At 48.7% G+C, this 26,080-nt stretch overlaps 3 protein-coding genes across 7 annotated transcripts; 1 reads left to right on the plus strand and 2 right to left on the minus strand.

Annotated features, from left to right (window-relative positions):
* Positions 1-76: 76 nt before the first annotated feature.
* Thap11 (THAP domain containing 11) lies at positions 77-1,925 on the minus strand. Its single transcript, XM_052166886.1, has one exon. The coding sequence runs from the start codon at positions 1,678-1,680 to the stop codon at positions 760-762; it is 921 nt and encodes a 306-aa protein (XP_052022846.1). The 5' UTR covers positions 1,681-1,925; the 3' UTR covers positions 77-759.
* A 3,457-nt stretch (positions 1,926-5,382) lies between these two features.
* Positions 5,383-12,559, plus strand: Cenpt (centromere protein T). 5 transcript variants are annotated; one of them, XM_052166892.1, is made up of 14 exons: positions 5,385-5,557; positions 6,838-6,928; positions 7,047-7,134; positions 7,239-7,335; positions 7,435-7,571; positions 7,700-7,736; positions 8,043-8,194; positions 10,023-10,223; positions 10,417-10,512; positions 10,745-10,942; positions 10,982-11,033; positions 11,890-12,066; positions 12,147-12,251; positions 12,330-12,559. In XM_052166892.1, exons 1-14 carry the CDS (start codon positions 5,445-5,447, stop codon positions 12,451-12,453), a joined length of 1,668 nt encoding a protein of 555 aa, XP_052022852.1. In that variant the 5' UTR covers positions 5,385-5,444; the 3' UTR covers positions 12,454-12,559. The 5 variants fall into 5 exon arrangements, with proteins under 5 accessions (XP_052022855.1, XP_052022851.1, XP_052022852.1 ...); XM_052166893.1 differs by having other exon boundaries at positions 10,745-10,903; XM_052166891.1 differs by having other exon boundaries at positions 5,384-5,557; positions 8,046-8,194; positions 10,745-11,033.
* A 93-nt stretch (positions 12,560-12,652) lies between these two features.
* On the minus strand, positions 12,653-25,605 carry Tsnaxip1 (translin associated factor X interacting protein 1). Its single transcript, XM_052166896.1, has 15 exons — positions 25,530-25,605; positions 20,351-20,463; positions 20,077-20,203; positions 18,527-18,620; positions 17,077-17,273; positions 16,568-16,703; positions 15,700-15,869; positions 15,458-15,617; positions 15,251-15,381; positions 15,033-15,158; positions 14,557-14,709; positions 14,328-14,437; positions 13,337-13,463; positions 13,133-13,239; positions 12,653-12,940 (listed from the first exon to the last, which is right to left on the minus strand). Exons 2-15 carry the CDS (start codon positions 20,446-20,448, stop codon positions 12,700-12,702), a joined length of 1,977 nt encoding a protein of 658 aa, XP_052022856.1. The 5' UTR covers positions 20,449-20,463; positions 25,530-25,605; the 3' UTR covers positions 12,653-12,699.
* Positions 25,606-26,080: the final 475 nt, after the last annotated feature.

Raw genomic sequence — 26,080 nt, forward strand, 5'->3', positions numbered from 1 at the left:
GGCCAAGACCTATATCCCCATATTTCAAGGACACTTAGCTTTAATTAAAAAAAAAAAAAAAAGGTCGAAACCCAAATAAAAACCTTACTTTTTTTGTTTAATTTGTTTTGCCAAACACAGTGAAAACTTCAGTCTAATTGTACAGAAAATAGAATTTGTAACCAGTAGCAAACATAACGAGATAAACCTAAGTCCCTGGTAAGCTGGATCTCCATCAGCAAATCACCCCAGAGCCCTCTCATAAATGACCTTCTGGGTAGAGAGGTCCTAAGAGGCAGAGGCACAGATCAACTAGTCCCCATCAGAATCACAGGCTGCACCTGAAACGGGTAGCATGGAAAGGAGAAATGATGTTACTGAGATCTCTTATCACTACACACAGTAAAGCTGTCTCTGATTGCTGGCCAACCTTAAAATGTGGTTTCCTCAAACCCACAGTTCCTAAGAGTTCCATCTGCACCCCTCCAGAGTCAGTTTCAAGTTCAATAGTTCTGAAGCCTTTGTATAACCAGAATCTGCAACATGAACTGGGGAGTGAGAGACAGTCATACTGCTGGTGTCACCAGATTCTGAAGTCCCCAACTCCTACTTCAGGAGGAAACGAAAGAGGATGGTGCCAACTGACCAACTGGAGTCCCGCTGTCCTAAACCTCAGCGCTGTCAACCAGAATATTAGGGAGTTCAACATCTGCCTGAGGATTCCTTGGGCTGGAAGGAGTCACGAATTCTGCAGGTTTCTGGGGGTTGGAGGGGAACCATTCACATTCCGTGCTTCTTACGGATGACAGCCATGGCAAGCAGGCGATCCTTCTCTCGAAGTTCTTCACGAAGCTTGGCCTCGGTAAGACGCAGATGGCGGATGCTGCCCTTCATCTCTTTCATCTTCACTTCCATCAGGGCCAAGATGTCCCGCTGCTCGTTCAGCTTGCGCAGGAGCTCCTCCTCCGTGGTACCCGAAGACAAGGAGTACGAGTGGTCGGAGCCAGTATCAGGGAAGCCCTCTTCCCCTACCACCACAAGCTGAGGGCCCAGAGTGCACTCAGCGGCCTCCAGCCCAGCTGTAGCAGCTTCTAGCTCGGATGCTGCGGCAGCGGCGGCTGCCCCTTCAGCAGCTGCAAACTCTACTTGCACTGTAAGGTCGATGGGCTTCACATCATCTCCCGAGGGAGTCGTGGACGCCGGAACCACTGATCCCGGAGCCTGGCTGTCTACAGCGGCCTGAAGGGTAAGAAGCACGGCCGCAGAGGCAGACACCAGGTTCGGCTGCAACTGGGTGGTCTGGGCAGTGGAGGAGGACGGAGACGGCTGCTGCTGCTGCTGCTGCTGCTGCTGCTGCTGCTGTTGCTGCTGCTGCTGTTGCTGCTGCTGCTGCCTACGGCGGGCTGCTGCAGCTCCCGCAGGTCTCCGAGCTACTTTGCGCTCATTGACGCCACGCAGCGGGAAAATGGTGGGAACGCGCACCGTGTAGGTCTTGCGGCCGCCCTGGAAGTGAACGCTGCAGAGACGGTGGCCCGTGGTGGGCTGGAAGGTGGAGAAGCACCCACTGACGCCAGCACGGGACACGTTCTTGAGCCAGAGGCGCCGCAGTTCAGCGTCCTTGGGAAACGTGTAGAAGTGCAGCGCCTTGTCCCGGTGTGAGTTGTTGTAGCAGCCCGGTACGCAGCACGTAAAGCCAGGCATGGCTGCGACGCGCGGCCCGGCCCACCGGCCTCTTGAGCTCTTCGACGGCCGGGTCTGGCCCCTGCCTCAGCTCCTCGACGGGCGGCGCCGCGCGAGGCTCTCAGAGGCCTCTCACTATTGCCGCCCGACGCAGTGGTCCCGGGCGGAGGCCCCGTGCCCAGAATATGCTTGCGGACCGCCCGCGCCGCGCTACCCACCCGGCAGCCCGCCTGCGCTTCGGAGTCGGCCCGGGGGACGCCGCGAAGGACCGCCTGGAAAGGAGGACTACGCCCCCCACAATGCACCGCGCCAGACGCCGCTCACTTCCGGGACGGGGCGGGCTTATTCCGGCTGCTTTCCTGGGCACCGCGATATCCTATTCGGAGTCGATTATTTTCCGGATGAAGCTCGTCCTAGACGAAAGGGAAATATGTATTCGAATGGAACGTTGTCGCATGGGCTACCCCTCACAAGGACCCGGAATCCTCATGGTACGGGGCGCGTGCCTCGTGAGCGCAAGCGCTCTGGGTCTAAGCACACAAAGACTACAAGTTCCATGCTGCCTCAGAAGAACGTTTTGGTGCGGGCATGGGCTGCAGCGCCCCCTAACGGAGAGGTGGAGTTCCTGCAGACCAGGATTTGGACAAGATTCTGCTGCTTGCTATAAAAATCCCCCAACCCCCAGTACCTTGTAGTGGACTGCATTCTTTAGCCTAGAGGAAACTCTAGTCAGCCCAGAAGAACTTCTGGAGTCACTTTTATTGAGAGCACTCTCCGGACTCTCAGCTACCTCTTACTTGGACTCACTGACCTAAACCAGACCGCTACTAGCTGCTTACTATGTGCCAGAGAGTGAAGGGGAAAACACAGCAGTCAGGTCCACCCCAGCCCTCATCTGGAGACTGATTAGAGTGTCTTTTGGATAACGGGTGGATACGCGTCAATAGATGTATAATCAATAAATGCCAGAAAGGAATCAGCCAGACAAAGAAGACAATGATGAGGAGGTGCGGATAGATAGGCCAATTAGAAACTTGGTAGTAGCCGGGCGGTGGTGACACACGCCTTTAATCCCAGCACTTGGGAGGCAGAGGCAGGCGGATTTCTGAGTTGGAGGCCAGCCTGGTCTACAGAGTGAGTTTCAGGACATCTACACAGAGAAACCCTGTCTCAGGAAAAAACAAAACAAAAACAAAAAGAAACTTGGAAGTAAGCCAGGTGGTGGCGGGCAGCACACGCCTTTAATCCCAGCACTTGGGTCTACAGAGTGAGTTCCAGGACGGCCAGGGCTATAAAGAGAGAGAGAGAGAGAGAGAGAGAGAGAGAGAGACCCTCTCTGGAAATAAGGCAGGGCTAAGAGAGTTAAGTGAGAAGAGAGGTAAGCACTCGCCTAACACGAAGGAAAGAAACCCTTGGAAACAAACCCAAGACAGAAGCCCGCATATTACCATTGCATTTCTAGTAAAGCCAATGAGATCTTGGTTAATTGTGTGGACTTTACTCATTTGTAAATAAAAGAAAAATACCATTTCCCGGTCTAAGCAACTGGGTTCACAGCTGGAATCTCTTCACATCCAAAATGTATTACCTACTATGTATACAGTAGGATGAAAGATGTGTATCTACGTGTCATTTATACAATAGTAAAACAGCCTGGAATGATGGTCCACATTTTCTTTCTTTTTTTCTTTTCTTTTCTCTTCTTTTCTTCTCTTTTCTTTCTTTCTTTCTTTCTTTCTTTCTTTCTTTCTTTCTTTCTTTTTTTCTTTCTTTCTTTCTTTCTTTCTTTCTTTCTTTCTTTCTTTCTTTCTTTCTTTCTTTCTTTCTTTCTTTTTTCCTTTGGTTTCTCTGTGTAGCTCAAGTTGTCCTGGAACTTGCTCTGTCGACCAGGTTGGGCTGAGACTCACATAGATCTGATTGCCTCTATCTATGGCATCACAGGGGGGGTTAAAATGTATGTGCTGTCACAATATTAATTCCAGTATTCAGGAGACAGAGGCAGGCCAATCTCTGAGAGTTCAAGACCAGCCTGGTCTACACAGGAAGTTCTAGGACAGCCAGATCTGCATAGAGAAACCCTGTCTCTCTAATGTTTGTCTAACTAATGTATACATATTGTATATTTTTTCGTATTTGTTAATTTAGTTAACACTCAAAGTAATGGGAGACATTTTTATACATATGTCATGTATGAGAGTGGGGGAGTAATGTTTGCATTTGTGCATGTTCATTTGTTTGCTGGTGAGTGTGGAGGCCAGAGGTCAATTCTGGTATCATTCATTCCTCAGGAGCCTTTCAGCTTTTCTTTTTTAGGCTGGCCGGCCAGTTAGCTGCAGGGATGCACCTGTCTCTACCCACTAGCACTGCAACTATAGGCGTGGGACACCTTGCCTGGCTGAGTGAGGAAGGATCACATTGATTCAAATCCACAGAGCATTAAAGAAGATGCCCAGTTAACCTCTACGTTCCGTGCATAAAATGGCCTTTAACATATACTCATGGACATTCAAATAATATCTAGTAAGTTGAAAGCATTGCTCTGTAGATAACAGGAAATGGACTGTGCCCGACCTTCAGCACCAAAAGCAAACAAACAGAGACAGTCATGGTTTCTCCTCCCCAGCTCTGCCTTACCCAGCCTCTGGTCTTGTCATCTCTACTGAAAGGCAAGAATCATTGCATGGCTCTGCTTCTAATCTTGTGTCCTCTCCATTTGTTCTCCTGTGGCTGCCAAAGAAAATCTAACAAGTCATAGGTCACTCAAGGAGCTTCCTATTGTATTTAGAATGCTTTCTAAATTCCTCCTTCCTGGAGCCTCCAAGAATCCACATATATAGCATGTCTGACTTTACAAAGGCTGCCCCTAAACTTACAGAGATCCACCTGCCTCTGCCTCCACATTTCGTGGCTAAAATAAAATTTGAGGAATTAGATTTAGATAATTGATAGTGACCATGAAAATTTATCAAAAAAGACCTAGTAAATCTCCGGGCAGTGGGTGTACATGCCTCTAATCCCAGCACTTGGGAGGCAGAGGCAAGCGGATCTCTGAGTTCAAGGCCAGCCTGGCCTACAGAGTGAGTTCCAGGACAGCCAAGGCTACACAGAGAAACCCTGTCTCGAAAAAACAAAAACAAAAACACGAAAAAACAAAAACAAAAACACCTAGTAAATTTAGACAACCAGAGATCAGATCTAACTGGCGAGTTAGTTCAGTTGCTTGTCTAGCATGCAGGAAGCTCTAGGATTGATTGTAAATGGTGCCTGGGGTTATAACGTTGTTGGAAGCTTGAGAATCGGAAGTTCCAGATCATCAGCTGCATAGTAAATCTGAGGCAAGCCGGGACTATATAAAACCTGTCTCAAAACAAAACAACAACAACAAAAAAAACCCAAGACCCCCTAAAGAAAATGATGACCTGGCACTGGTGTTTCTGGTAGTTGGGAGCTTCCCTGTAAGGGTTCAGGTCCTATGCAAGAGCAGCAGCAAGTAGGCCTTACCTCTGAGCCATATTTCTAGTCCCCTAATTCTTTAAGATTATTATATCCTTAACTTTTTTTTTCTAATGAAGAAACCATGAAGTCTGAACTGGTTGCATGCTTTTCCCCAGGGTTAACAAGAGACCGCCTCCAAAATAAATTTACAAGCAGACCCGGCTCCCCAGCTGTTGGACTACAATTCCCGTGGGGCCCTGTGGCAGCATCGCGAGACTTGGCTCGAAAGAGGCGGCGGGAACGCGGTGCCTGCTGCAGCTAGAGCAGTTAGGAGGGGTGGGGTCCTGATCATGGCGGACCTTAGCAGTCCCGACGGCGATCCGACGGTACGAACACTCTTGCGGCGCGTGCTGGATACAGCGGATTCCCGCACTCCGAGGCGACGCTGGAGCACTCAGACCAAGTATGTGAGACTGTTGCCCGAGCAACTAGAATGAATGGGGAGTGTTGTCTGCGTCTGAAAAGGAAAACTGTCAGAGTACAGTCTTGAGATGCGCAGATCTGACTTTGTGTTACTAATCAAATTGGACTCAGCTATGCTGTTTTGTACCCTCACTGTATGCTCCAGGGTGAGACCACAGAGTCTCACAGCAGTGCTGGATCTCTTGAAGCAGAGGGTAAGCTGTGTTTTCTAGCCTGTTTCACCCCAGACTAAGGTAGTCCTGGCATCTACCCCGATTTCCAGATGACTTCACCTTTCCCAGCACATACTCTCTGAGGTTCCCATGAGAGGTCGGGAGGCAGGAACTGGAAAGATGCTTTTCTAGAGAGTAGGGCTTTGTCCTGACTTTGTGGAGTGTCTTGAGAAAGGTCGTGAGCAGAAGGTACCGAAGTTGGCATCCACCAGTCTGGAAGAATGCCATCCTTTTCAAGTTGAGACTTGTTCATGATAAGATGTTTAATTTTTTTCCCAAACAGGCTTTCAACTGCCCATACGATTTCCCTAATCTCCCTGGTAGCTGGGATTAAAGGGTTGGTACCACCAGACCCTTGTTCATTCAAGACATGGCATTATGCATTTATTTACTGCCAGTGTTTGTGAGTGTGTGTGTGTGTGTGTAGATCAAAGGACAATTTGCAGAGTCTTTTCTCACTTCAAGCGTGTGAGTCCCGGTCACTGAATTCAGAATGCCAGGCTTGGAGGCAGTGTCTTTAACCACTGGGCAATCTGGCCAGCCCCTCCAGCTATGTTTTGGACCTGTGAGTAATGGGATGGAGCTGTGCCTGGGGAACACAGAGTTCTGAGACACACTGGACCGGAGAAATAGGGCAAGGGGTAACCCATGGGGAACTTATTGTCACACCTTGGCAACAACTTGAAAGGTTAAAAATAACTTAAATTTCCTACTTGGATTGTTACTCTAATGCCTGGGATGGGATACTCTTCCAGTCTGTTACCTATGTGACTTAACCTCTACTCATTATTATTCTGCTGTACTCACCTCTGTGAAGCTTTCCCCCACCCTCACTAGATCAGTCAGAGCCTGTCTGTACCTCAGGGCTACCTTCATCCTCCTTGCTGGGGACTATGGAAGGTACAAGTGATTTCTGGGATCTTGCCCCTGAAGGAAAAGAGCTTTTTAAACCACACCCCTTATGAAGGCCGACATCTGCACTTCCAGATCCTCACGCCCACTTCCTACAGAATTCTCAGAACGGGTTGTTTTGTTGTTTTTTACACAGTGCACAAAGAAGACAATCTCAAACGCCATACTCTAAGAGGCAGGGTAGCCAGACAAAGACAGGTGCCAGAAAGCATTCCTATGGAGCGAGGGTAAGTGTCCACCCACTCCGCGGGTGACTTCATAGAACCCTAACGTCTGTTTTGTTTTGAAGCTTAACTTGCATGGTTCTCAAGTCAAAAAAGAGACTAGTGGTGCTTGTACCCGTAGTCAGGTGGCAGATTGGCTCGTGTTCAAGGACATGGGCACCTGGAGGAACAGACACCCCGGACTCTGCTGAAGAATATCTTACTAACTGGTAAGTGGGTGTCAGCCTGCCAGTTAAAGTGAGGTGCTAGTCCAACAGTCAGTCATATGATGTCCTTCTTGGTCAGTCCCACCCTTTCCTTGTTATTTCTGCAGCCCCAGAATCTTCCACTGTGATGCCAGACCCAATGGTGAAGCCAGCACAAGTCCCAGAAGTGGCCCTGTCCTCCAGACGGGAAAGCAGTCGGGGAAGGTACACAGTGAATTTCCCTCAGGCTGAGCCACCTCTCGGGATCCCTAGAAACTAAAATTGGACTTTCTGCCATGTCTGAGGTAAACTTCATCCTTACAGCCTGGAGCTACACCTTCCTGAACTGGAGCGCCCCTCCACTCTGGCTCCAGGTCTAACAGCCCCTGGCAAAAGGAAGCAAAAGCTGAGATTGTCAGTGTTTCAGCAGGAAGTGAACCAGGGGTTGCCTGTCTCCCAAGGTGAGGCCTAGCACACACCTGAGCTGTTCCCTCTTTGCTTGGGAGGTAGAAAAGACCTGAGAGAGCTTTCATAGGCTTGGGTGACTCACTGTGGATTCTTCTTACATTTTCTTGATGGGCCCTGATAGAGCCGCGTGGGAATGCTGATGTTCCGTCTATCGCCAGGTACAGGTCCCTGTTCTGGGCTTATACAATATGGTCACCATATTCTAAGGGGTGGCCCCTTTGGGGGAGCTGTGTCTCAAGCTTTCCTTGTGTCTGTTTCCATTTTTTATTTTATTTTATTATTATTATTATTATTTTTTTTTTTTTTGGTTTTTGGATTTTGGTTTTTGGAGACAGGGTTTCTCTGTGTAGCCCTGGCTGTCCTGGAACTCACTCTGTAGACCAGGCTGGCCTCGAACTCAGAAATCCACCTGCCTCTGCCTCCCAAGTGCTGGGATTAATGGCGTGTGTCTGCTTCCATTTTAGCAGTTCCTTCAGCCTCAGCTTTGTCTCCCCTCGTCTGCCACCGACAGTGGAGAGACCTGGTCTGGCTCGCAGACGGCCCATCCGCCGACTTGTGAATGTCAGTGCTCTTCTGCAGGATCTGGAAGACAAATCCTTAACCTCTACTCCTCCAGGTAAGGCTGTAATCTCTTCTAGTTTGAGGGAGAAGCTACCACTCTATGACCGACAGGAGGCGCTACTGAACTCAGGGTTGCTCCACTTTAGATGAGGTCAGGGATACTGTATGAGCCTGGTCAGGCATCTAGGAATTTCTCTTTTCCTTACAAAGTACTTACCTGGCACTTTGGCTGTGTTAGTCAGGGTTCTCTAGAGGAACATAACTTCAGAGTGAGTGTGGGTGTAAGGGGAAGGAGTTATTAGAATGGCTTACAGGCTGTGGTCCAGATAGCCAACAATTGCTGTTTACCAATGAAAGGTCCAAGAATCCAGCAGTTTAAGTCCACAGGCTGGATGTCTCAGCTGGTTTTCAGTATATGCTGGAATCTCAGATAAGTAGGCTCTATTGACAGTAAAGGAATAGACTTGCTTCCAAGAGCGAGAGCACACAGGCAGAGAAAGCAAGCTTCCTTCTAATTCCCTCACCTTTATATAGGCTGCCAGCAAAGATGTGGCCCAGATTAAGGTGGATCTTCCCAGCTCAAAGATCTGAATTAGAAGTGGGTCTTCCCTCTCCTAGTGCATGACAAATACACTCTCAGCCAGCCATTGAACTGAGCACAGGGTCCCCAATGTGGGAGCTAGAGAAAGAATCCAAGGACCTGAAGGGGTTTGCAGCGCCATAGGAGGAACAACAATATGAACCACCCAGTACTCCTAGAGCCCCCAGGGACTAAACCACCAACAAAAGAGTACACATGGAGGGACCCATGGCTCCAGACACATCAGCAGCAGAGGATGATCTTGTTGGACACCAAAGGGAGGAGAGGCCCTTGGTCCTGGAAAGACTTGATGCCATAGTGTAGAGGAATGCCAGGGGAGGGTTGATTGGGGAAGGAAAGATGGCTTATGGGATTTTCCGGGGGATGAGGGAACTAGGAAAGGGGACAATATTTGAAGTGTAAATAAAGAGTGTACCTAATAAAAACAAACAAAAACCTCAGAACCGCAAAAAACAAAACAAAAAAAACGAAAAACAAAGAAGTGGATCTTCCCACATCAATGATTTAAAAAAAAAAAAAACAAAACCCTAACAGGTGTGCCCAGTCATTTGGATTTTAGGTTTTTATTGTTTTTGTTTTGTTGAGACAAGGTTTCTCTGTGAAGCCCTGGCTGTCCTGGAACTCACTCTGTAGACCAGGCTGGCCTTGAACTCAGAAATCCCCCAGTCTCTGCCTCCCAAGTGCTGGAATTAATGGTGTGCGCCACCACTGCCTGGCTGGATTGTAGTTCATTCCAGATGTAGTTAACGGTTAGCACCACGAGGAGCTGGCACGGCTTTCAAGCTTCCCACGCACTTGCAAGGTGCATCAGAGTGGGTCTAGTCTGAGTGTCTCTGTGGCTTTTATTACTTTATATTCGTGAACTGCAGGGCTGAGGGAGGAAGAAAAGGGTGCCCTGCAGTGGCGAGTGCTTGTTAGAAGACGGGTGGGGAAACAGGCTTTATGACCAGTTAGCACTAACCACTAACCAGGAGCCTGATTCCAGAGGACAAGTTCATATCTGAGGAAGGTGCTGGGCAGAGGAGATAGACGGTTGAGGCGGGAGTAAATGGTTTTGGGGGCTTTGAGCAAGTTGTACAGGCTGGGGAATGTCAGGGGAGGACCAGGGAGAGCAGCCTAGCAAGGAGGGCGACAGAAGGGAACAGACTTAGAAGGCTGGGTTACCTCCTTCTGGAGGTTCCTTAGGCAGAGAAGCCCTAACGTTTCACTGCCTACACCTTACAGTCCCAAGTTTTAGCAGGTGGGCCTAGGATATAGAATTTATCTGGCTCTTGATCTCCAGGTGACGATCATAGAACACCTGTTGCTGGTCTGCCAAAGCATGTAGTGTTGGAAGACACACAGCCTTTCTCCCAGCCCGTGGCTGACTCTTCCCTTAGTGTGAATCACTCTCTGCCCAAGCCTTCTCACACTGGGGTTGAAGATGCTGAGAGCGCTGTGGGCCCCAGGACCCCAAGCACTGGGACCAGGCTGCAGAACCAGAGTGAGTATGATGGGCAGCTCACCTGGAGCCAGGTTAGCCTGGGCAAGAGTTAGCTTAGAGATTTCCCTCCTCCGGCCCTTATGTGTGCCCCAGAACCCCTTGCCCAGGAGTCCCTCCTTTCCGCAAGAGCAGAGTCCGGATGGGGCCAGGAGAGTCTGAGGCAGGACTGCAGTGCTGCTTGTCCTTCCTGCAGTGAGCACAACTGGCTTTGGTGCCTCTCCTTTACCCTTCGTGGAGCCCAAGGATCGAGAAGAATCTTCAGAGGATGAGGAAATTTCTGGTAGGCCAGGTAAGAGGCCTAGTGTAGGTATCAGTAAGTGGGTGTTAACTGGCTTCTTAGGGTCTGTCACACAGAAGAAACTTTGTCCAGGCTGTTAATGGGAACTGGTAGTTGTGAGGGCCCAGGGGATTGTAAAGGGCAGTCACTTACCTAGAGCTCTCTGAGGCACTTAGGAATTAAGAGAGGGAGACTAGGCCTTCACGGCTGTGTGACCTCTTGTGACACAACTCTTTCTCTGCAGCAAGTGGAGAATTATCCTCCGGCACCTACACCTTACTGCCCACTGAGCAGCCACATCAATTATCCGAGCGTCCCACGTCACCTGAACAGCCACATCAGTTATCTGAGCGCCCCACGTCACCTGGACAGCCACATCAGTTATCCGAGCGCCCCACGTCACCTGGACAGCCACGTCAGTTATCCGAGCCCCCCACGTCACCTGGACAGCCACGTCAGTTATCCAAGCGCCCCACGTCACCTGGACAGCCACATCAGTTATCCGAGCGCCCCACGTCACCTGGAGTTGCAGTGTAAGAGTCCCAGGCTGTTGGGAAGAGGGTGCCCTGAAGTTGGCATTGTGCACTTTTCAGTCCTCACGGCTATGCAGATGATTGTCAAGCCCAGGTAGTTAGGCCCTGCCTGTCTGTCACCTGGTGCCTGTCCCGAGATGTGTAGAAGAGCTTAGGTGAGGGAGAAACTCCTAGGTCAGTGAGTAATCACAGGGGCTCCCTGGAGGACATGAGCAGGCTTTGGACAGGCGGTGGTGGATTCCTGAGGGGCAAGTCTGTCCAATTTGAGACCTGAGGTTTAACAAGCTTGAGCAGGTAGCAACATAAATGTTGAGGCCCTCACTAGGATATCAGATCTAGATTGGAGGATCAGGGTCACAGGGAAGGGCCAGGCTGTTTGTGGTGGTGGTTGTTGATGACCTCCCCCTTCCCCCTCCTGTCTTTCTTCCACCCCCACCCCACCCCGACAGGGTTTCTCTGTATAGCCCTGGCTGTCCTGGAGCTCACTCTGTAGACCAGGCTAGCCTGGAACTCAGAAATCTGCCTGCCTTTGCCTCCCAGAGTGCTGGGATTACAGGTGTGCACCACCACCGCCCGGCTCCCCTCCTGTCTTTTTTGAGACAGGGTTTCTTTATGTAGTCCTAGCTATCCTGGAACTCAATCAATAGACCAGGCTGGCCCTGAGCTCAGATTCCCTGCCCCTGCTTCCCCAGCGCTGGGAGTAAGGGTGGTGTACCCCCTCCCCATCCCCCTTAGATTTCTTGTTCAAGTTAATTAATTTGCAATAGTCACAGTTTGAGCAGAGCCACCAGGACTTGTCTTCAAATAGGAGCCTCCCCAAACAGCAGCTCAATCACCTGTCTGCTCCTGTCCTCAGTTTATCTTCAGAGCCCCTGGAGTCTGTGCCAGCCAAGCTTCCATCCAGGACCCGAACGGCAGGTCCTAGGCACCGCCAAGACCCCTACAAGGCCGGGCTGAGCCACTATGTAAAGCTCTTCAGCTTCTATGCTAAGATGCCTGTGGAGAAGGCGGCTCTTGAAAGAGTAGAGAAGTGGTAAGTCTAGGAGTGGGTGGGTAGAGGTGCCATTTCCTAAACAGACTCTGTAGTCTGCTCTATCACAACCTTGTTGGCAGCCTAGACAAGTATTTCCAGCACCTTTGCGATGACCTGGAGGTGTTCGCTGCCCATGCTGGCCGTAAGACTGTGACGCCAAAAGACTTAGAGCTGCTGATGCGACGGTAAGTGCACATAAAAGGCAGGGTGAGTATGGGAGGGCTGGTGCAGATTCTGTTTGAGTCCCTTTTCCTCTCACACAGGCAGGGACTGGTCACCGATCAAGTCTCACTGAATGTGCTTGTGGAGCGGTACCTGCCCTTGGAGTACCGGCAACAACTCATCCCCTGTGCATTCAGTGGCAATTCTGTCTTCCCTGCACAGTAGGACCAGGCCTTACCTGTCACCTACTCTCCCTACCTTGGACATCTGGAACCCTACATAGTCTTCAAGGTCTCCTCATCTCCTAGCACCAATAAAGTCTCACAAGTGGGTTGTTCTGGTTTTTGGTGCATGTCTTAGGGCATACCCAGATCGCCTTCCCCCAGCCTGAGAAATAATGAATTTAATTAAAGAATTTTATACTGGAAGAAGGTTAGCAACATTGGAGTATTTCCGTCGCCCATTGGGGCTCTAGCTTGCTGGCTCTGGCTCTCGAGGTCCTACGCGCTTCGTGTCTGCCATCTTAAGTCGATCAAATGCAGTCTCAACCTTTATCGAAATTATTGCCTGCCTCTCCTCATCCTCCAGTGGCACATCAATCGCAGGGATCTGATAGGCCTGGCTCAGGTAGGCACTCAGGGTCTGCCTGTCCATGGTGGGATCAATGGTCATCAGGGTCCCACGCATCTTCAGTAGAGTCACCTCTTCAAGACTGCTCCACAAGGAAAGAAAGACAGGCGTCCAGGTGTGAGCTCTTCTCTGCACGCTCCTCTGAAGTGCCTATAAACTACTCTGATGGGGTGGTGCCCAGCATGGAACTTGTTGCTTGGGGAGACTCAGGCACCTGAGATGCTCTCTGACAGGACTTGCCCCACCCGGAGGCCCAGGGCCCATGGCCACTCACGGTTCCAGGCCTAGCTCCTGCTTCAGTTCTCCTAAGTAGGCTTCCTTCTCACTCTCATACTGTTCCCACAACTTCTGCACAAGTGGCTCGCTCTGCCCTTCCTCATCCTGTGGGTGGGGGATGGGAGAAGGTAGGGTGAGGCCATTTGACTGTAGCTTAAAGAAGACGAGGGAAGGAGCTGGCAAGTTATGTGTCCCTACCTACCTCACTGAACAATGCTCGGTAGTTTAACATGTCTGTGTTGCTGCTGTCTGGACCCCAGCCTGCTGCCTCCATCAGCTCCTGAATCTGCTCTTCCTTCTTGAGAGGAAAGGTACTTCTGAGGATGGTGCTACAGGGAGAGTAGAATTTCCATCAGGGCCTGAGTGACAGAGACTTCTTGCCCCTCCATCCCTCCCAGAACATGCCCAGTATTATTTCAACAGTTTGGTTTTTTTGGTTTAAAGATTTGTTTATGTGAGTTCACTGTCACTGTCTTCAGACACACACCAGAAGAGGGATCGGATCCCACTAACTGATGGTTGTGAGCCACCATGTGGTTGCTGGGAATTGGACTCTGGACCTCTGTAAGAACAGTCAGTGTTCTCTCCAGCCATCTCTCCAGGTCCTCAGCAAGTTTTTTCTTATTTTTCTTTTTAAGAGTCCTTGAACTCATAATGATCCACTTACCTTAGTCTCCTAAACTTTGTTTTGTCAAATATTTTTTAATTGTTTTGAGAAAGGGTCTATCTGGTTGGTCAAGAGCTTACTCTGTAGACCAGAATGGCTTCAGACTAAGAGAGATCCTCCTGCCTCTGCCTCCCAGGGGCTGGAATTAAGAATGTGCACTACTACTTGGGAGGCAGAGGGAGGTGGATTTCTGAGTTTGAAGCCAGCCTGGTCTACAAGGGAGTTCCAGGACAGCCAGAGATACACAGATAAACCTTGTGTGTGTGTGTGTGTGGGGGGGGTGAATGTGCACTACTATGCCTGGCATGTTTTGAAACAGTTTTTTTCTAGGCTGATCTGGAGTTAAATGACTCCTGCTTTTTTCTCTCAAGTTCTAGAATTCCCAGCATATGCTGCCACTCTTGGTGAGGGCAGCAAACTTTGAGGCTGCGGCCTTTCCTGTGAGGCTCCCTTTCCCTGCATATGGGAGAACCTGACCAGTCAAAATAATGGACTAGAGCTTGGAGTAGTCTGACCAGTCTCTTACCTGAATTGTTCCATGGTGATTAACCCCTCGTTCTGAGTGTCAGCATTTATCAACTCCTTCAGTAGATGGGACAGTGTCTCTCTTTGGTTGATATATACACTCTCCAAATTCTACAATGAGGGAAGCGATATGCTGTTTACTAGAGTAGTGGTAGGGCCATTCTGTGCTGGGGACGGAAGCCCTTTCTACTTCCCTGAGTATAGTAGGTAGGACCTAGTCCAAAGCTTACCTTTCCCATCAGTACTGAATAGAACTGACTCATGATCTCACTGGAACGAAAAAGCTTGATGTTTTCAAAAATGGTGTAAGCCCAGGCCATGGCATCGTTGACCCCAAAGCGACGCTCCAGAAAATTGAAGAAGAAATCTGGAAATGACTCCTTCTGCAGGGTGAAGAGGGTACTTGGTCAAGAGTGTCCCAGACTTATTAGGTTCCCACCCTGTTCTCTACCATCTTTTTTTTTTTAAGATTTTATTAATTATTATATCTAAGTACACTATAGCTGTCTTCAGACACACCAGAAGAGGGCATGTGAGCCACCATGTGGGTGCTGGGATTTGAACGCATGACCTTCGGAAGAGCAGTCAATGCTCTTAACCGCTAAGCCATCTCTCCAGCCCCCTGTTCTCTACCATCTTGAGGGAACTCCTTAAACTGGATGTGAGGTTTTGCAGCAGCCATGTTTTATAACCCGTGAGAGCTGACCTGCTCCTCTGCAATCCGTTCCTTCCAGGCATCCTTGAGGAGGTTTACCACCTCCTTCTTGCTCGGTTTCTTGTTCTTCACAGGGCCATCAAACCGGAGGAAGGGAGGGATGGAGTCCCCAAAGCCCTGAAAGGCAGGTGCCAGCACATGAACAGGAATGAGCTCTAGATGCTTCCCCCAGAATCTTAACCGGCCTCTGGCTCAGGGACCCCCCCTACCAGGCCAGGGAAGAAGTCTTTCTCCCGAAGCAGACCCATGCCGATCTCCTCCAGGAGCACATCCACAAGCTGGTCACTGTTCTTCCCTTCAGCCAGCATTAGCCAGCGTTCTGGGCCCCCTGCTATGACACCTGCAAATTGGGAGAGGAAGCTAGAACCCAGTCCGTGTTCTTCCGCAGGCCCTGGGGCCCCTACAGTCATCATTACTTTCGCATTTGGTCCAGTCAGGTCTCGGCGTGGAGGTGCGCTGGATCTCCTGCAGCTCGTTATAGAACTGGTCCCGCTCCTTTAGTGTGCTCATGTGTAACTGCAGCAGCATCTCGTGTTCCTTTCGGACTTCTTCATAGTCGGCTCTCAGGCTGTCTAGCTGTAGGCAAGGTGATTGGTCCTAGCTACCCACCTGCCTGGCCACACCCTGCCACGTCCAACTCCACCTGACCACCAGGCACCTGCTCTTGAAGTTCCATGTTGGTTTTCTCTTGCATTTCGAAGTCTCTCCTGGGCACCACATCTCCAAAGTTGGCCTTCATTGTGTTAAGCTCCATCTGCGTGCGAGTCAGGTCCTGTCGAGTCATCTTCAGTGCCAGTGTTAGCTTCACAGGGTCTTCTCCCCAAACACCTGCCAGGGGCCATCAGTCTGTCACCTTGCCTCTAGGGCTTACATTAAGGGTTGCGTTGGATATTGCTTGGGGCATGCCCTCTACTTGAATAGTGGGCCCCATAGGCTTCTGTGTTTGAATACTTGTTCCTCGTTTGGTGAACTGTTTGAGAAGGGTTGAAAGGTGTGGCCTTGGAGAAGGTATGTCACTGGGGGCAGCCCTGAGGTTTCAATGGCTCAGTGCCATTCCTACTGCGTTCTCTGCTTCCTGACAATGGATCAGATGTGAACTCTGAGCTGCCGCTCCAGTGCCATGCCTGCTGCCATGATGGTGACAGAACCCCAAATCCCAAAGAAACTCTTCCTTCTATAAGTCACTGTGTCTTATCGCTACAATAGAAAAGTAATATACCTTCCCTGCTTGGGATTTGTTGGTGTCTACAGCATCGCCAACCTAAGGGTTCAGGCCTAAGTAGAGAACCCCAGGACATGTGGTACTAGGTTTCTCCCACCCAGAGTCTCAGCTTCCAGCAGTATTTCCTACTTTATGATTCTCAGTCTAGGGCAAAAAGATCACCGCCCCCAGCGGGGATCTGGGATGGCCCAGACATCTCCTGCCATGTATGGACACAGGATAATAAGATATTAGGGATGTTGAGTGGACAGGGTAAATGGTGACAGACTTTAGCACCTTAGGAGAGAGACCTGGCTTGGATTACCTGGGTTCTGGGCTAGTGACATGTCTTCTCGCTGGTACCTCAGTTCATTCAGGTCCCCGATGAGAATTTTGCGGGCATCTCGTTCAGTAAGGTAACGCAGATACTCCTCAGCCAGGCTCTTCCTCAATTTAGCTACCTGGGGAGTGGGAGTGGCAGATAGATAGAGCTGCATACTCAGGGACTCTTGGCAGCTAGTCACTCCAGGGCTGTGATAAGTGCTTGGCAGTCCTCTCTCTCAGCTTAGGAAAAAGAAAAGCGATTGATTGTGCCTGAGTACCTAGCAAGATGTCAGTGCTTCAGCCCATGGAGTTTGCCGGTGCCTGGAGCCACCTTGGAGTCTATACTGAGCGGGGCAGAGGGAAGATAGTAGGGGAACTCTTGGGAATGTGATAGCTCCTCCATTCCAGGCAGAAGGGTTTGGGGTCGCTTCAGTACGAGGAGTCATCACACCCAGGCTACAGGTAGAGCAGGAACATGTGGACTTTGTCAGCTCTCCCACGTTCATTCACCTCACTCTGCAATGAGATCTTCTCTTCATTCTTTTTATCGATGAGTTTTAGCAAATTCATCTTCTCTTTCTTGAGCACTGAGATTTCGTGCCTCTCCTCAGCCCTCATGGCCAGGATTCTCTCGCTGCAGTCCTCGTTCATGGTGACAATCTTGGCCTTCAGGGGCTCCAGGGACCGGATTTTCTCCCTTTGGTGGGCTAAGCAAAGACAGGTGGGCCGGGTATGGTGGTGCATGCCTTTAATCCCAGCACTGCATGGAGGAGGCAGATCTCTGAATTGGAGGCCAGCCTGATCTACAAAGCAAGCTCCAGGACAGCTGGGAATCCATAGGAAGACCCTGCCCCAGCCAGACAGTGGTGGCACACGCCTTTAATCCCAGCACTTGGGAGGCAAAGGCAGGTGGATTTCTGAGTTTGAGGCCAGTCTGGTCTATAGAGTGAGTTCCAGGACAGCCAGGGCTATACAGAGAAACCCTGTCTTAAAAACCAAAAAAGCCAGCGGTGGTGGCGCACGCCTGTAATCACAGCACTAGGGGAGGCAGAGGCAGGCAGATTTCTGAGTTCAAGCCCAGCCTGGTCTACAGAGTGAGTTCCAGGACAGCCAGGGCTACACAGAGAAACCCTGTCCCGAAAAAGCAAGATCCAAAAAACCAAAAAAAAAAAAAAAAAAAAAAAAAAAGGAAGAAAGAAGAAAGAAAGAAAGAAAGAAAGAAAGACCCTGTCTCAACAACAAAACAAAACAGACAGGAAGAAAAGCCCTTTAGGGGGCACCACAGAGATCAAATAGGCAGGAGTCACAGATCTTGGTTGCACAGGTCATTGGTTTACATGGCCTTTTGCCTGTGTACATGTCTGTGAAACCTATGTGTGCCTGGTGCCTGCAGAGACCAGAAGAAGAGGTTAGGTCCCCTAGAGATGGGAGTTACAGGGAATTGCTGACTAACACGCAGGTGCTGTGGTTTGAACCAGGTCCTCTGGAAGGACAGCCAGTCCTTAACTGTAGAGCCATCTCTCCAGTGCCTCTCCACTCTCTCCACACACTTGCTCTTAAAGGACGGCAGCAGCTGGGGATAGAGGGCTTGTTAATTACATATGTGACATGAGGTTCAGTCTCCAGCCATGTAAAAGAAAAAAAAAAACAGGCTGAGTCACACCAAGGGTCAGGACCTCTCCCTCTCCCTCGGAGAGGCTTAGGAGCCCACCCTCCTAAGCCTTCAGCTCTGTGGCTGCTTAGCACGTTCTGAGCAGGTGAGGGAGCCTCCTTCCTTCCCAGAAGGACTTGCTCTCCTCAGATTCCTTCTGTTTACTACAGATTGCCTCACCATCCTTCTAAAGCAAAGAAGGGTTGAGGCATGCAAAACATGACCAGAAAGATCAGTTGGGGGAAGAAAATTAGAATCAGAACAGTCTGTCCATTCCAGGAGGGGTCCAGACAAGGGCTGCAGTCTTACCCAGCATCACCTCATAGGCATTCTTGATGGAGGATAATAATGGCTTGTAAGTCTTGAAATCCTCTATGAAGAACTCAAAGATCTCCCTGTAAGGCTGCCATAAAAAATATAAATAAAAAATTTAAAAAACTATCATTTTGTGACCTATAAGCCCCACCTCCAGTGGGCTCAGAACTGTTTCCATGTGAACCTGCCAGTAACCCATGCCTGGCCAAGTACCACCCAAGTCTTCAGTACCATGGACCTGGAGAGGAGGAACAGGTATGAGGCCTTGCCTGGTGCCAACTCTGAGGCTTAGCCACCACCAGTGTGGGAAACATATGCCATTCTGCCCAAGTTGACTCCGGCTACCCAGCAGCCAACTTCCTGTCTATGAGACCCTGTGTCTATTTGTCTCTCTCCTGTAGCCCCTTCTCTATAGCAAAGACCTATGGGACCAGGACAGGGGGTTCTAGCTTCATGTTCTGAACTCAAAGTGGAAGAATAGTCAGTGCTCTTAACCACTGAGCCATCTCTCCAGCCCTCCAGAATCTGCTTTTCAAACTTAGATTTAGAATGATTCTGTGTAGGTATGTGTGCATGCATGTGCTGTGGTTCACAGAAGTCTCCATTAGGTGTCTTCTTTAAGATAAAGTCACTCACTCAGCTAGGCAGTGGTGACGCACAACTTTAATCCCAGCACTCCAGAGGCAGAGGTAGGCAGATTTCTGAGTTCGAGGCCAGCCTGGTCTACAGAGTGAGTTCCAGGACAGCCAGGGCTATAAAGAGAAACCCTATCCTGAGAAAGCAAAATAAAATAAAATAAAAATAAAAAACAACCAAAAACCAAAAAAGTCACTCACTCACTGAACCTGAAGTTCACTGATTGGCAAGGCTAGCTAGCCAATAAACTCCGGGAATCTGCCTGTCTCTCACAGGCAACCCCCAAGTACTAGAGTTATAGACGTTGCTGGGCCAGGCTTTTCAGTTGGGTGAGTTCTGGGAATCCAAACTCAGGCTCTCACACCTGTGCAGCAGGCTTTTCAGCAATCGAGCCATCTCATTCCGCAGAAGTACTTGGATGGGAAAGAGGTTCTAGGTCTGCAAACGCAGAAAGCTTTCGGAGGCAGGATTGCCTACTGGGATGAGCAAGGTTCTGGAACCAGCCTTGAGTGAGAATCCCAGCTCCCCCACTTCTGGTGGGATGGATGCCTTCAAGCTTCTGCTTGTTTAAGAATGTGCCCAGAGCCTGGCCCACGGGTCAGCATTCAGTAAATGCTGTCATGTCTAAGTCCAAAGTCTGAGATCGCTTTTCGTCATTAGAGTCCCTCTCTAATATGTACCAGAGTCTGGAGTGCATCTAGACTGACCATTCTCTCTCTGTCTCTGAGCTAGTTTCCTTAAGTTTCTCATTGTTGCCACCAGGCCAGAGGCTCTGCCAAAGGACTTGCCTCTTTTTCCAAGAGGAATAGTGGCAAGATGGAGGACCCCTTCCCTGTGAAGGTCTGTTATTCGGTTCTGATGCATGAGGTTTCTTTTCCCCTTGACATGTTGGGTCTGTGGGCTCTGACCTGCAGCCTCAGCTCTTGTGCAGAGTCTGTGCTCAGGTCCAGCAGGAGGAGTTCCTTGCGCAGGTAGTTCTCTAGTTGCTCCAGGTACCTGGGCTTGGAGACGCTCAGGGGTTGCTGCTGCCAGCTGCTGCAGAGGATGGTGGGCTGAGATGTCACTAGCACCCATGGATCCTTGCACTCTTGGTCTGGGGCTGCAAACTCCACTAAGTTCTCTGTCGTGGGTCAATACCTAGCCGAGATCAGCCCCTCCCCCGTTGGGCTGGCCCCGGCTTACTTGGCTCGATTCCGGCTGTCATCTGAACAGGGCTTTCGTTTATATAGAATCGTCTGGCCACTGGCGTATGTAGGCCATGGCGACAGGTGGCCACCCATGGATAACTGCAAGGGCTTAAGGGAGGGACAGCTGGGGTTACTATGGCAACATTAGTCCACCCCTCCCTTTTTTAGTATTGTTGAGAATTGAACCCAGAACTATCTCACTCATGTTAGGTAAGCACTGTGTGGATACTGCTGTATCCACAGCCTCGTCCCATTCTAATATTCTTCTGCATCTTACACACACACACACACACAATCTTTCTATATGACCCATGCTGGTCTTACACTTGAGACCTTGTCTCTAGCTCCTATTTGCTGGGATCACAGGTATATGCCAGTATACCCAGTTATACAGACATCATTAATATGGTCCATAGTTAAGGCTGTGGTCTTCATCTCAGCAGTTAAGAGCACTGATTACTCTTCCGAAGGTCCTGAGTTCAAATCCCAACAACCACATGGTGGCTCACAACCATCTATAATGAGATCTGAAGCCTTCTTCTGGAGTGTTTGAAGACAGCTACAGTGTACTCACATATAATAAATTAATAAATTAAAAAAAAGACGGTGGTCTTTTAGTTATAGATGGTTAGGATTAAATCTCACATCTTCCTTATTAGCAGTGTGATCACAGGTTAACTTCTCTGAGCCTCAGACTTTTCCTCTATAAAGTAGGGGTGACCTCATCCCAATGCACGAGGCAAGGATGTCAGGAGAAAACTGTGTAGTTCCTGCTAGAACCCAGCAAATGCCAGTTATACTCTTCTGTGTTCTCAGAAAACATTGACTGCTCGTACTATGACAAACAAATCTGAATACTGAAGAGCCCAATCCTTGTCCTTTGGCACTGTACAACATGACAAAAGCATAAAGAAATAGGAAACTAGAGAAAGCCTGTCTTGAAAAAACAAAAAGAAAGAAAGAAAGAGGAAAGGAGGGTAAGCCCAGGCTAATGTCTAGATGGATAAGACAGACTGGACTACAGAGATGTAAATGGAGCCTGCAAGGATATGGGCTGCATCCTTTGGGGAAGAAGAAGTAGGAGAGGGTCCCTGGTGAATGGGGTTTCATTTTGACCCATTAGTAGATGCATGTGGTCCAAAGTGGCATGTATGGCTTTAAAAAAAAATCTTTTCATGCGGTAGTGGTGCACGCCTTTAATCCCAGCACTTGGGAGGCAGAGGCAGGCAGATTTCTGAGTTTGAGGCCAGCCTGGTCTACAGAGTAATTTCCAGGACAGCCAGGACCACACAGAGAAACTCTGTCTTGGAAAAAAACCTCAAAAAAAATCTTTTCATTAAATACAGCATAGAAAAACACAATAAGCTGGGCGGTGGTGGCACACACCTTTAACTCTAGCACTCTGGGTGGCAGAGGCAGGGGCTCTCTATCTCTGAGTTTGAGACCAGCTTGGTCGGCATCATGAGTTCCTAAATACCCAGAGCTACACAGAGAGGTCCTATCTTGAAAAAACCAAAACCGGGGCTGAGAAACCGGCTCAGTGGTTAAGAACACCGGCTGCTCTTTCTTCCAGAGGTCCTGAGTTCAATTCCCAGCAAGCACATGGTGGCTCACAACCATCTAAAGGAATCCCATGCCCTCTTCTGGTGTGTATGAAGACAGCTACAGTGTACTCATATGCATAAAATAAATTAAAAATTTTAAAAAGAAGAAAAAAAATCAAAACCAGTAAATGATGATAATAAGCTTATATAGCATGCATCAAGCCCTGGGTTATGTCCATGTGTAGTGTGGGTACCCGCTCATAATCCTGTAATCTTAAGACTCTGCTTGTAATTTGTGTGTTCTGGTTGTGGAGATAGAAGCATCAGAAGTGCATGATTATGCTCCACTAGATGTGGGTTCTAGGGCAGGGTGGATCCTGATTCAAAAAAAAAAAAAAAGTTCAGCCTGGTGGCAGAAGAATCAGGTGGATCTGTGAGTTCTAGGCCAGCTACATATCCAGTTCTAAGACAGCCAGGGCTACAGAGAGACCTGTCTCAAAAAGAACAACAACCTGGGTTTTTTGTTTGTTTTGTTTTTTGGATTTGGTTTTTTCGAGACAGGGTTTCTCTGTATAGCCCTGTCTGTCCTGGAACTCTGTAGACCAGGCTGGCCTCAAACTCAGAAATCCTCCTGCCTCTGCCTCCCAGAGTGCTGGGATTACAGGTGTGGCCACCACTGCCTGGCTACAATATAGGTTTTTTGTTGTTGTTTTTTTAACTAAAAAAATAAACTAAGGGGAAAACATTCAGGCTGGTGTGTGTGTGTGTGTGTGTGTCAGGAAGTTAAGCAAGCAGACAAATGACTTTTTAATAAGTGCGGTGGCTCACAGCTGTAATGCTAGCTCGAGGACGCTAAAGCAGAACTACTATGGTGGGTCAGTCGGGGCCACATGCAAGGGTCTATCACAACAAACACTCTACATAGTTGGTGGGAATGGCCTGTAATCCCAGCATTCCGCTTGGGAGTGGGAGCAAAGAGCATGCGTTTGAGACCACTGTGTCAGACTGTCCCAGAACAACAAAAGTGGAGACACCAGGGATCAATCTTGACGAATTTTGACAAGTGTTTAAGATTTTCAAAAGGAGAATAAATCTGCCTTCTCTGCTGGAGAAAACATAGGCAGCTTACTTTGATTTGAGCCGGCGAATGAAAACCCATATACTGTGGAAGTAGCTACTTCTTTCTAGGTGGGGTGGGGTGGGAGGGGCGTTAGCTTCTGGTTGAAGGCTTCTGCCCAAGGGCTGCTAGAACGTTCACACAGTTCCTCTGAATTCCCTGCTCTTTGCTTCCCCCTGCAGGTGAAAACCGGAGGAACCCCCACCCCCCCCTCTCTCTCTCTCTCTCTCTCTGTCTCTGTCTCTGGTAGTTGCTGACACCAAAGGAAAAAAAAAAGCAAAAGTGCTTGGACTGCAGGTCTACACTGAGCTGTGCTGAACATTGGAAAGCTGGTGGAGGCCAGAATGGAACTGGAGGTCGCCTTACAGGAACGTGACTGTACGTGTTCTCTACAGAGTCCTTATTTGCCCTCTTCTCCTTAGGCAGGGGCCTGCCTGTTCTTCACACTTCCCAGCTTCTTAATATATATGGCCTATATATTCCCAAATCCTCCCCCAAAGAACACATTCACACAATGAAAGCAACAGAGCACACACATGTTCCACTGTCAACTGGAGCCTTAAGTTTGCATATGTATGTGTGTGTGTGTGTGTGTGTATAATTCCTTTTTTAAAAAATTAGCTTAGATTATATTAGCCTTTTTTTTTCAAAGATTTATTTATTTTATGTATGTGAGTACACTGTAGCTGTCTAAAGACACACCAAAAGCAGGCACTAGATCTCATTACAGATGGTTGTGAGCCACCATGTGGTTGCTGGGAATTGAACTCAGGACTTCTGGAAGAGCAGTCAGTGCTCTTAATCTCCAAGACCGCATATATATATATGTATATATACACACACACATATATATACACATATATATGTGTATATATATAATTTTTTAATAAGTTTGTGTCATGTATATAATTTTTTCATTTATTAATTTATTCACTTTACTTCCTGATTGCAGCCTCCCTGTATATATTTAGTTTTAAAATTTTTGTTTACTTTATGTATATGAACGTTTTGCCTGTATGTAAGTGCACCACATACAGGCTTGAAGTCTGCAGCGGTCAGAAGAGGGCATCAGCTCTTCCGGAACTGGAGTTACCGTGTTAGGAACAGAACCCTGGTCAAGATCAGCAAGTGCTCTTAGCTCCTGCAGCATCCACTCCAGCCCCATCAACAGGATGCTTTCGTCTGAGATTTGAACCATGGTTGTCTGTTGTCTCAATTACAACAACCCTATACCAAATTAACAAGGGCTCCACCGAGGACTGAGGCATGGTCAGCAGAAAGCACTTTCCTAGCATGTGTTCCATTCAAGACACTGAAAAAGAAAATCCAAACACAACTAAAATACTTAGTAAGGCAGTTTTCCCTTTTGGGAAGGGAAGAGGCAAGGAGAAAGGCTTTTGAGTGGGATCTTTCTATGTAGCCCAGGTTGGCCATGAACTCAAAAGCTTCCTGTTCCAGCCTCCCAAGTGCTGGGATTACAAGTATGTGCCACCATACTTAGCTGACCACATTTATTTTAATACAAATACTTTTAAAGAAAGGGTCTCTCAGCCAGGCAGTGGTGGCGCACGCCTGTAATCCCAGCACTCTGGGAGGCAGAGGCAGGCGGATTTCTGCGTTCGAGGCCAGCCTGGTCTACAGAATGAGTTTCAGGACAGCCAGGGCTATACAGAGAAACCCTGTCTTGAAAAAAACAAGCAAAAAAAAAAAAAACCCAAAACAAACAAACAAACAAAAAAGTGTCTCTCTCATGTAGCCCAGGCTAGAGCTTACTATGAAGCCAGGCTGGCCTTAAACTTGTAGCAGTTTTCCTTAGCCTTCCCAGTGCCAGGGTTACGGGTAGGAGCCACTATGCTTGATCTATATAAAAATTTTTAAAAATAGGGACATGGGGCTGGAGAGATGGCTCAGTGTTTAAGAGCGCTGACTGCTCTTCCCAAGGTCCTGAGTTCAAATCCCAGAAAACACCACATAATGGCTCACAACCATCTGTAAAGAGATCTGATGCCCTCTTCTGGTGGGTCTGAAGACAGCTACAGTGTACTTATAATAATAAATAACTCTTGAAAAGAAAAAATAGGAACGAGGAACTCAGAACCAAACCCAATAGAGATATACTCTATACTGTGTCTTCACATGCTTGTTGATAAGCATTTACAGAATTCAAGTACTGTACCAGACCTGAAACCATAAAGATAAAAGGTTCAGGTCACAGCAGACAGTGTCTGGTGCACACAGCAGGCTGCTGATGAAATGAAGTCCATTTCGGAATGTTGAGTTGCAAAGTGAAGGGCACTGAGGGGAGGGGCTACGTCTTTTCTACCTAGGACAGCCTGGGCCAGCTTTCAGAAGAGGAGGGACCTGCATGCCCTCACCTCCTCCCCGAGCACAGTGAGCCTGGCTTCTGTGAGTGAGTCACACTTCTCTGACTGGGAAGGCGCTAGTCTGTTGGGTTATGCTTTTGGGGAGTAGGTGGCACAGACGGCTGCAGAGCGAGTGTGAGCGTCACTAACCAGTGTCCTTCGTTTCTGAGAAAGCTTGCGTTTCTCAATGCCCTTGGCTTCCGGAGTCCCTCCTGAAGATTGTGCACTTGTTCTGCATAGAAAAGAAGCTGTGGTGGGTGACAGAGCCCATAAAGGGGAGAAGGGGAGATCCCTCTGACCTCTGACCCTTCCCAGATACACAGTCCAGAAGAGGGTGTTGTTTAATGGCTGAAAGAGTCTGGGGGCCTGGCAGCTGGGATTTCAAAAGGATCAGGTTTGAGCAAATCATTTAACCTCTGCTAGGCGTTTTCTCTTAAAGAAACAGACAATTCTCATTCTTCTCCCAGTAGTTTTGTTAAGGTTAACTATGAGTGAGTTAAGCAACAGGTGTTGTGGCACAGGCCTTTAAAGATAGAGGAAGGTGGATCTCTGTGAGTTCGGGGCCAGACTGGTCTACAAAAACTACTTCTCGGACAGCCAAGGCTACATGGAGTAACTCTGTCTCAAAACAAACGTATAAAACAAACAAAAAACCCAAAAAAATGAGATACATAAAATACTACAAAGACTAAAATGAGTTG

Source organism: Apodemus sylvaticus, chromosome 21 (genome assembly GCF_947179515.1).
Source record: "Apodemus sylvaticus chromosome 21, mApoSyl1.1, whole genome shotgun sequence".
NCBI lineage: Eukaryota > Metazoa > Chordata > Mammalia > Rodentia > Muridae > Apodemus > Apodemus sylvaticus.